At 37.2% G+C, this 10,146-nt stretch overlaps 1 protein-coding gene across 5 annotated transcripts; it reads left to right on the plus strand.

The window, feature by feature from the left end:
• The first annotated feature begins 2,496 nt into the window (after positions 1-2,496).
• Positions 2,497-8,921, plus strand: LOC112289010 (uncharacterized). 5 transcript variants are annotated; one of them, XM_024533867.3, is made up of 12 exons: positions 2,497-3,056; positions 3,789-3,851; positions 4,455-4,654; positions 4,876-5,110; positions 5,490-5,576; positions 5,732-5,901; positions 6,256-6,398; positions 6,545-6,722; positions 6,964-7,564; positions 7,678-7,790; positions 7,983-8,226; positions 8,360-8,921. In XM_024533867.3, exons 3-12 carry the CDS (start codon positions 4,461-4,463, stop codon positions 8,585-8,587), a joined length of 2,193 nt encoding a protein of 730 aa, XP_024389635.1. In that variant the 5' UTR covers positions 2,497-3,056; positions 3,789-3,851; positions 4,455-4,460; the 3' UTR covers positions 8,588-8,921. The 5 variants fall into 5 exon arrangements, with proteins under 5 accessions (XP_024389635.1, XP_024389637.1, XP_024389636.1 ...); XM_024533869.3 differs by having other exon boundaries at positions 2,497-2,739; XM_024533872.3 differs by lacking the exon at positions 2,497-3,056 and adding an exon at positions 3,061-3,189.
• The last annotated feature ends 1,225 nt before the right edge of the window (positions 8,922-10,146 follow it).

The raw sequence follows: 10,146 nt of genomic DNA on the forward strand, positions 1-10,146 counted from the left end.
TCAAGAAAAGACGTCTTCTTCTGTAAGATGAGTAACTTCCTTTGCTTCTTGTAATTCTAGTATTATACTTTGTTCTTGAAGCTTGAACTACTAATGTTTTATTTTTAGAATTGGCATTAGTATTAGCTCTTAATTATAATCTGTTTGTTTAGTTATTAGTCTAAATAAAATCTTTTCAAAACTTAAAAATTTATCAATGGATGTTGAATTATATGTCAAAGTATCAAAAGAAAGAAGCAATTTATTTAAAATTGTTTGTACAAGAGTCTTGGCTAGAATTTTCTCACTAAATACAACCAATTGGTTTTTGATTTTGCAAGTTGTCTTCAAAAATTCTTCCATGGAGGTAAAATTTTAAAACTTCAAAGTTAATATATAATAGTTGAGATTCAATACCAGAGCAAGATCTCTACTTTTGTACCTGACTTTCAATGTTTTCTATATATTTGTTAGATTGTCTTATTTTGTCACCATGTCTAATAGATAGTCCTTCACAACATATATAAGTTTTTTTTTTTTTTTTTTTTTTTTTTTTTGTCTTTGCCATCATATTACAAATTTGAGTTTCTCACAATGTATGCCCATTGTATAAACATGGATATATTGCTGGTATAAATTTCTCAATAGTGAGCTCCTCTAGGTTTTTTGCTTACAAAAAGATCTTCATCCTCAACCTCCAAACATATGAATTTTCTTCACCAATCAATTTCTTGGCCTTCTCAACCTACAAGAGATTATTGGAGCTCAACATTATCAATGTCTTTATTATGCTCTCTTCGCAAATAGAATGCTCATCATGATATACTTATTTTTATTCCTTAACAATGCAACTCTTCTAGATTTTCTAAGCCTTGCTTTGATATTATGTAGGATTTTCATAACCAAAAATTTCTTTATTTTCTTTATAGAATTCAATTCATACAATTTAAACATGAGTTGTTCAAATAATTTAACTCAATCTTTTATTCTATATTTTGTTCAAATTATACTTCTACTTCTGATCATGATTGGTGTATATCCTGACCACATTGAAAACTAGCAGGTATGAAGTTTGTCCTTATATCACCATAGTATCAGCTTAATATCAACTTGGTATCAACCTTGTATCACCATGGTATCAGCCTTGTATCAAGAAAGAAACCCTAGGTGCCCTTTTTTCCAATATTGCATGCTTTAAATGGTGAGGTATGTTGTATTATTCTGTAAAATTGTGTAATTTTTACATAGTGAAGTAAAGCTTAATATTGTTTAAATCAATGGAAAAAGATTTGATGCGTTTTTTTATTTGATTATTAAGCATGACCAATACATTGCACTTGATGTAGAAAAGGATTTGGTTGAGTATATATTTATTTATAGACATTAAAACCTCTTCTAATTATTATTTTTGTATTAGCATCCATCATGAAAATTTAGACATTTTTATAACTAAAATTTGGATTATCAACTTCACAATACTGATTGCCATTTTTTAATAATTTAATGTCATAATAGACCATATGATTTTTAACTTTTGAGTTTTTGTTCTGCATATTTGTCAGTAAAAATAAGAATCAAACTTTAAGTATTTTTAATTCAATCAATGGCAATGTTGAGATATGTTTGAATTTTGATTAGAAAAAAATTAAAGATTTTAATTATTAAAAATATCAATGTTAATATGTTATTGAAATTTTGAATGTAGTTTTTGCAACTTGTATTTTTAAAGTAAGTTTTATAAATTTTTTAGAAAATAATAGATAGAGATTTTGAAAATTAATATAAATAATATTTTATTCTTTATAAAACAACATTGTGCATTAAAATTATGATATTAGAATTGTGATGATTAAATGCACATACTATATATAACAAATTTTAGAATAAAATATATAAAATTAATAATAAATTATCATTATTAAAATAAAATTTCATATTTATATATGTTTTTAGGATTTATGATATAAAATAATTTTATTTCTAGTAAATTATATAAATATTTTTTTTAAAAATATTCAAAAAAGATTAAATACTAATAATATAAACTTAACACATATGTTTTGAATCTTTCACTAAAATTATCATTTTTTTTTATATATATTATAGTTCCATTGAAGCTTCAACTCATAGATCTTATCAAACATCTCCTTAATTTATAACTTTGCAATTGCAATTTGCGACCTATCAAGTGTAATTTGAAACCTCTTTAATTCCTCAATTCTAAGTTCCAAAAATCTTTCTATATCAATACCACTATCCCAAAATAAGACATACACATAAATATCATAAATTCATTATCAATTCCATCATCCCAAGATTATATTTATAAATAAATAATTCATTCAATTTGGCTCCACAAACCAGCAATATTGCTTCACCCGCCGATTTTCGTTCGTCGACGAAGTGTACAGTTGGCATCGTTCACGACAAGACGCATCCTCGTCCGATGAGCTTCGTTCGTTCGCTCGTTCGTTCGTCCGACGAAGCCATCCAAGAGTGTTGTCCCGGTCGGCGTCGGCGGGCGGAGGTTCCGTTGGCGGTGATAGAATTCCAATCAAGCTGCCAAGTCGCTACGGAATCGTGACTCGATCATCAGAAGTGCTCGTTGAATTCGACGTTGAGGGGGAGAAATTGAGCTGCGGATCCTGTATGGTTGCGGAATTGGTAGCAGGGTTTTGCCGATGGAGTGGGATTCCGTGCGCTACTTGATGGGCTCCTCCTCCTACTCGTGGGTGAATCAAAGTGATGCACCGCGCCTGCGTGAGGAATCAGCACCTTGCTTCGCGTACATTTGAGACGCTCTTGCCACGTTTTGACTGCATGCAGCTGGGAATATGAGTCTCTTCTATTAGCGGGAAGAGTTAGGGTTCATGGGGTTGGAGTTGCGTGTGGTGAGGTGGTGCGCACTGGCTAATTGGCTGGAAGCCGATCATAAGCAGCCTTTGATAGATGCGAGTAGTAGGGGAACTGGTTTGCGGGAGGCGACACATTGACTTGCCCATCCTTTGATGTCGTGGCGAAGGGTCGGAATTTGATGTGGGTCTCTGTGGATTCGCGACGTCTGTGACCATCACAAGGTCGGTTGAAGACTTTGACTGAGTGTGGCTTCCACGTTTATCTGAAGTCGCGGAGTTGCGAGATGTTTACAACCTCTCTTGTCTTGCTGTAGCATTCGGAATACGATATTCATGTTGGGGATTTCACGAAGTTGTGAGAATTATGACTTGTTTACCTCATCGCATCGCTTGCAAGCTGTAACAGTGGGATTTCCAGAAAGGTTATTGATAACGTCGTTTCTATTGAGGCAGTCCGTGCAGTGTACCGCACGTCAAAGATATGGTTAATTTTATCTGGAATTCTAAGTCGAAATTGTAAGAATGTTGTTAGAAAAAAGGGTTTTGTTGCACGTCTCCTATGCGTATCAGGAGACACGTATATTCCAAAAATCAGCTCCATGCTGCGATGCTTAGTTTGTTAATGAGTTTTAAGTAGTAAGCTCGTCACATTTTCCGTGCGAAGAAGCACACAAATCAATTGCAATAAGATTGTTCTTACATAGATCTCTGGGTAAACGTGAATTTGTTGGCTCAACACCTTAGTTTGTTCGGCCTGGGTTCGGGATGATGATATTGCCGAGAATTATGAATTGGCGTGTTGGATTCAGTGAATTGGGATAGTGCTTCATGGGTTGGTAGAGTTGTGTCGTCTTTTTTAGTTTCGATATGGGGGTTAGGAAATCTGATGACTAATAAATAATATTCAAGGAGTGGGACTTGGAGTTTGATCACGATTGGTTTTTGGCAACACAGTGCAGGTTAGGATTTCCGAAGTAGGCGACCGTAATTGTCTGGCACCTCCAATATTTTGGTGTGGTGAGTTTTCGTGATGACTTGTTGCTGTAGCTGGCTGTCGATTTTGGATTGACAACCAACGCGAGTTCTGTGAATTGGTGTTCTGAAGCTCTGAATTGATCCTTGCGTCATTGTTAGGCCTTGACCTTGCCCTCTACTTCATCTTATTTTGATTTCCTAGTTGAAAAAAATAGTAACGAGAACACCTCCGCGTCGATTACTGTTCTAGTCAAACATATTGGACATTTCTCTTGCTAAGTTGCAAACAATTTTTATTATCGCAATAATCCATGTGATGATTTAACCGTTCACCGAGTTTGGTGACTGAGTTCAGCTTGTTTGGTAGGGGTTTTGGATCAGTTGTCATCTAGAAGCAATAGTGTGTTCCTTAATTCTTGAGCTGATGACTCCATCTCCTCTGAGCATTAGTGCTTAGTGTCAGAACCTGAATTATTTAATCGTAAGACACGGAAGGCAACAGGTGCTAGCAGATCTTCTTTTTCAAAAATTTGTTAATTTTTCCATCCCCTGTTCAATTATTCTTTTGGGATGGATTCCTCTGTTGTAAGTCGTTTATGGAATTATTTGATGTAAACCAACTGAATGAAAACTTTCTGTTGTCAGGTGACCATGGCCGTGTTAACCAGAGGAAAGAGTTTTCTAGACTCTCTGATTACAGGGGACACCACTTTAAAGAACATCTTTAGTAGCAAATCCGGCGTGGGTGATACTCCTCACGAACATGAGTGCTCACCGTCGGACACTCGAAAATGGATAAAAGAGCTATCTGCACTTGCTAATGTTGTGGTTGGACATTGTGCGAGGTAGGAGTTATCTTTCCTTTCCTTTCATTTCCTTCGTTTTTTTATTTTTATTTTTATTTTTTTTTGCAGAGAGAGTACATAAATATCATTGGGTTTGCTGAGATTTTTTTGTTCACATTGCAAATTGCCGTTGCTATCACAGTTATGCGCTTTATTTTGAGTTGTTAGGATACGAAGTATGTAACATTACAGTATGATGTGTTCATGGTCTTGTTTATTAGGATATTACTTCTTCATCCAGAGGAGCTGCAGAGGCATTTCGAAGAGGAGGCCCCTGCATCAGCAAAAGATCCTTCAAAATATGCGCTCCATCTTCTTGAATACAGCTGTTTTAGAGCCCTTTCTGTGCAAGCTCAAGTCACTGATCATTTGAGCGACAAAGAATTTCGACGATTGACTTTTGATATGATGCTCGCTTGGGAGACTCCAGGGGCAGCGGACAAGCCTGTTTTGAAGGTACAGGTTCTGTTTCATTCAAGTATGTCGAGATATATGTTTTGGATCTCATCTAACAAAATTTTACTTCAGAAGTATTTGAGGTGTAGCTATGCTGCTAACAGAGCCAATTTCTCGTCATATGGAAATTGATAGTCTTCATTGGTTCCGAAAAATTGGCGATGATTTGATGCAAGGAACCATGTGCTAAGAATCATATTGTACCCCTAAATGTAGATGCGGTATTTATGGATTTTCTACTGCTAGAAGTAAATTCATATTTAGTACTGAAGCTTGGTAATGGCAAGGGGATGGAAGCCATTTGAGATTGTTTCATCTGTATAACTTCACGTCTGAATTAAACCTGTCCCCATCCCATTGTGTTTCCGTTGCATGACAGTGTGAACCTGAGACATCGACTAAGGAGTCTCGTTCGGAGGATGAGGAGGATTCGGCACTATTCTATTCTGACTTGATGTCTCTGATGGTCCAAATGCTCTTCCAGACCCGCATTAAGCCTGTTACCGTTTCGTTTGAGAAAGGATAGTAACAGTAGGGCTGTCGCCAACGCTTCGTAAGTTCTCTCGTTTTAAGATATACCGATTATAAGCTTGTTATTTAATAGTGCAATGATACATGCAGGTTGACGTGGAGAGTACTGTCGGACTTAATGCTTTTGCACGGATAGCGCCGGCCCTTCATACCGTTGCAGATTCAATAACTGTGCACAGCCAGTTTGATGCTCTTACTGCGAACACTGGAGGCCGGCTACCTTTCCCCATATTTGATAAATATGTTGCTGAGCTGGACAAGTATTTCCCATATAAATCTCTTCAATGCGTTTTTTTTTCTTATCTTATGAGTATGACTAGATGTTTCATCAACAGTGGAGTTGCTTTCAGAATCGAGGGATGTAATTAAACCTTGGAGTCACGATACTGCTTGTGTAGAGGCTTTTTCTTGGATTCTGTGATAGCAAAAGAAAAGGGTTGGCTTCTGTACTTGAGTTGATGTTCCAGTCTCTCGTAGAAATGATCTATTAGCTGTCCTAACACCAGAGTCAGAGGTGAATCCTATTCCAGATTTTTTGGGGATATCTCACGTCTTTACGTCGTTAAAGATAAGGAGTTGACCAGGAAATTCTGTATTTGTAATCTTACACACAGATCAATTAAGGCTATGAAGAACCAGGCAACTCCGGCTCTGGTCAAGGCATTGCAATTGGGAAAGAATGAGAAACTGATTGATACAGATGGGACCGCCACAACTCAGCCTGTCCTCCAGCACGTTGGTGTATCCACCTGGCCAGGTATGGTTATCGGCTTTAATATCTGCTGGTGCAAGTGCTTTTAGCTATTTTTTCACTAGTACGCATAATGTATGCTATTGTTAACAGTTTTATTTTCCTTCCTTTAGAATCTTGATTGTTGCGTTTTTGACTCTTTTACTTTGCAGGAAGATTGACCTTAACGGATCATGCAATCTACTTTGAAGCCACTGGGGTTGTGTCTTATGACAAGCCCAAGAAATTTGATCTTTCGGCGGATTTAAAGCACATTGTGAAGCCAGTTTTGACTGGACCATGGGGTGCCCGCCTTTTTGACAAGGCTGTTATGTATAAATCAAGCGCCTTGTAAGTAATGCATGACTTATGACCCACATCCAGTACCTTTCAACTGTGGCGTCTTCATCGTATAGAATGTGTATTTTTTATTTGCACTAATTACACACTTCAGAGAACAGCAAAAGTTTTCATATCGCTTTATTCACACCCCAGAAGATGTATCAGATAAGGCCCTATTCCGCACATTAAGACAATCTCTGTAAGAACCTGAATCTACTGACCTTAACATTTTTTGGTTGGTTTGGTGCAGGGTGGACCCTGTCGTGTTGGAGTTTCCAGAGCTAAAGGGGCGTTCACGCCGTGACTATTGGTTGGCGATTATTCGGGAAGTAATGTTAGTCCACCAATTCATCCGCACTTATCAACTTGAGGGTGTAGGCAAAGCAGAAGCTTTAGCAAAAGCGGTATTGGGGATCGCTAGGTTGAGAGCTACAAAGGAGACGTTTCACGTCCTGCCACCAAGACCTGAGAGTTTGCTCACGTATTCATTAGGAGCAGAGATGCCCGGTGGAGATTTTATCTTGGCAGAACTGGCCAACTCGCTTTGTAGCTCGGGTCGTGGGGAAGGACAAGCGAGTGTAGTAAGTGTTTTGGACAAGTACCAGGATAATAAGATACATGCCATCTCAGCTGCAGCTATTGGGGATAACTTCCGTCTCTTGACTCCTAAGGGGGCTGAAAAGATAAAAGAAGCACCCGTATCTGTCGGAGAGATTCTTATTGGTGAAACCACGCCTTTGGAGAAGGCAATTTTACAGTCACGGGATAATAATAAGAAAGTACTAGAGGCGCAGGCTACTATAGAGGGAGTAAAAGTTGATGGTATTGGCACAAATTCGGCTGTTCTGCAGGTAGGTTCACCAAGAATAAGTTGTTCATATTTTACGTTTTGGAAAAGAACTTGATGAGCACCGCAATTGAAGCATCGGGTTTATGGTTAATGTAGCTCGTTGTTTGGTTTTAGGAGCTGGTGATTCCGCTGACAGCTGTGATGACCTGGCTTCAAAGTATCTATCTTTGGGAGGAGCCTCTTAAATCGATCACATTCTGTGTTATTGGATGCTACATTATATTCAAGTGAGTATCAGGAGCATCCAACTTTCAGAATCACCTCTATATATGAAACATAGAAACTTTTGTCAAAAGCTAATGATGCTGCTTTTTGGGTCGGTGATCTTTGTTAAATGACAGATGTAATGTATTTACCTGTACATTCGAGTTCCCGAATTTCCACTTTTAATCATTCGGATTTTTGATTTTGTGAAACAGTGGTTGGGTAGCCTACTGGTTGCCACTGTCTCTGTTATTGATGGCTGCCTACATGGCGTATGTTCGGAGAATGCGAGATGAAGCGCCAATCAAAGAAGTTTTGGTTCCGTCTCCCCCCAATCAGAGCACGGTTGAGCAGCTTATAGCCCTTCAACAAGCATTGACACAGTTGGAGGCATTGATTCAGGCTGGCAACATATTTCTTCTCAAGACACGTGCTTTGGTTTTGTCAGCCCTTCCCGAGGTCTCTTTTTCTGGCTCTTTTCCTCTTGTTTAAATAACTTTAGAGAAGGCTTCATTATTTTGAAATACAACGAATAAATGCAGTATTTTTACTTCAAGTTTTGATCTTACAGGATTTGGCTGTGTTTATGCAGGCCACAAACCAGGTCATAGCAATCCTTGTTGGAGTGGCGGCTGTCTTGCTCATCTTTCCAACTCGCTGGTTGATTCTAGCTACCTTCGTGAACGTATTTACTTTAGAAATGCCTACGAGGGCTGAATCTACGCGTCGGTTTACTCGCCGAATCAATGAATGGTGGTATAGCATACCTGTTGTTCCAGTCCGGTTTCTCAAACCTGAGTCAGACAATGGCAGTAAATAAGTAAGTGCGGGTGCCACTTTCTAGTCTAGCATGTGCATATATTCGTGTAAAACAGAGAGACCCAGATGGATTTAGTTTTCGTAGCATACTTCTGAATGGTAATTAACGTTTCGATTGTATATTATATGTGAGGAGTTTCTAGAGGTCATGGTAAGTACATTCAGGATAAGCAAAAGCTATTCAGATATCGACTCCTGAATTATACCTGATCATTTTTCTTACGAAAGGCTGAAGCATGTAAAGAAAGTTGAGCATGAAACCTACTGGACGAATAGCAATCCAATTGCGTAATATAAGCTTTTTATAGTGATGCTTGAGTTCCATCTCCGGTGAATATTAAGTGCACGTTTTTCTTTTCAAGATATCCACGAGAGCAAATTGAATTCAGAGTTTACCGAAGCTTTTATGCTCCAGCAAAAATTTATTTTTTCACTTGAGCACCACTGATTTTTCTGTAGTTACTGCCTGTGTTTTTTGAGCATTTAATCCCAGCTTGACTGTTTTTGAAATCTGTTTCTCACCGAATCATGTGTAAATCGTGAACTATTGTGTCCAACCTGCCTCTGATACAGAAGAGCGAAGGAAACGGAGTGCGGTGCAATGGTGCGCCTAGTAGGTCACGGACTATCCTAGTGTTTGTATCAACTTGAGCTCCAGGCCACAACCATCTTAGTCTGAAGTCAGTTGTTTCGCAGTGTTGATTGTGGGTGTATAGGACTCATTCCGGAGTAGGAATGGAGATCGTTTAGTAAGCGGGATAATTAAACCAGGTGAGGATTTGATTAGGGTCGTTTAAGGGTTTTCAGTAGGGTAGCAAGCATGTCAACATATACAGACAGGATCCGTTTATGTCAAAACAAGAATGCAAGTTTTGTTAAACGCTGCTGAATGATGTTCAGGAGAAGCAAAGGCACAATGTTGAGTAGTTTATAAGTTCTTTAGAGTTGCTTTACAACATGGAGATTTAATTCAAGTGAAGATTTAAAACTATCCTTCCAAGTTACCAATTTTACAACCAAATAATAAAAATAAGAAAAAATATTTATAAATTATAGTAATTCCTTTAATTTTCTTGGAAACAAAGCACTAAACAAATATTTTTAATAACACAATTTTCTTTAAATTCATACAAAATTATTTAATGAACAAAAGAAATGTTGGTTTAGAATAGCATTCAAGATTCAAGATTAGAAGTATAAGCCAAGAATGTAAAAAGAAGCTTCTATAAGAATATAATAGAGAATCAAATCCTAATAATAAATATTAAATGGTTTAATGCAATATTAAAAAGATATAATGACAAACCTAATAAGTTTGAAATTGACTTGCAAATAAAAAATCCAAATCTTATTTTCACTCAAAGCATTTTTTTCTCTTTTTACTTCTGTCTTCTTCTCCCTGCCTTCCCTCCCTCCTTTCCTATTGTAAAAAGATCTTAATTACAAGCACAATTATGTACTTAAGCCCTAATTAATTCTTTGATAAGAACATTTAAAAAAAAAAAAAAAATGTTCCAGTATTTAAAGCAATGTCAATCATGTAAATTTATAAAGATGTGA

This window comes from Physcomitrium patens, chromosome 11 (genome assembly GCF_059467195.1).
Source record: "Physcomitrium patens ecotype Gransden chromosome 11, ASM5946719v1, whole genome shotgun sequence".
Lineage (NCBI taxonomy): Eukaryota > Viridiplantae > Streptophyta > Bryopsida > Funariales > Funariaceae > Physcomitrium > Physcomitrium patens.

Bases quoted from the DNA above. Each gene is read 5' to 3' on its own strand.
- LOC112289010 (XM_024533867.3), top strand. From the start codon at position 4,461: ATGGCCGTGTTAACCAGAGGAAAGAGTTTTCTAGACTCTCTGATTACA. The intron at 6,723-6,963 runs GTAAGTAATGCA...GGTTTGGTGCAG, and splicing joins ATGTATAAATCAAGCGCCTT to GGTGGACCCTGTCGTGTTGG. The intron at 7,565-7,677 runs GTAGGTTCACCA...GTTTGGTTTTAG, and splicing joins CAAATTCGGCTGTTCTGCAG to GAGCTGGTGATTCCGCTGAC.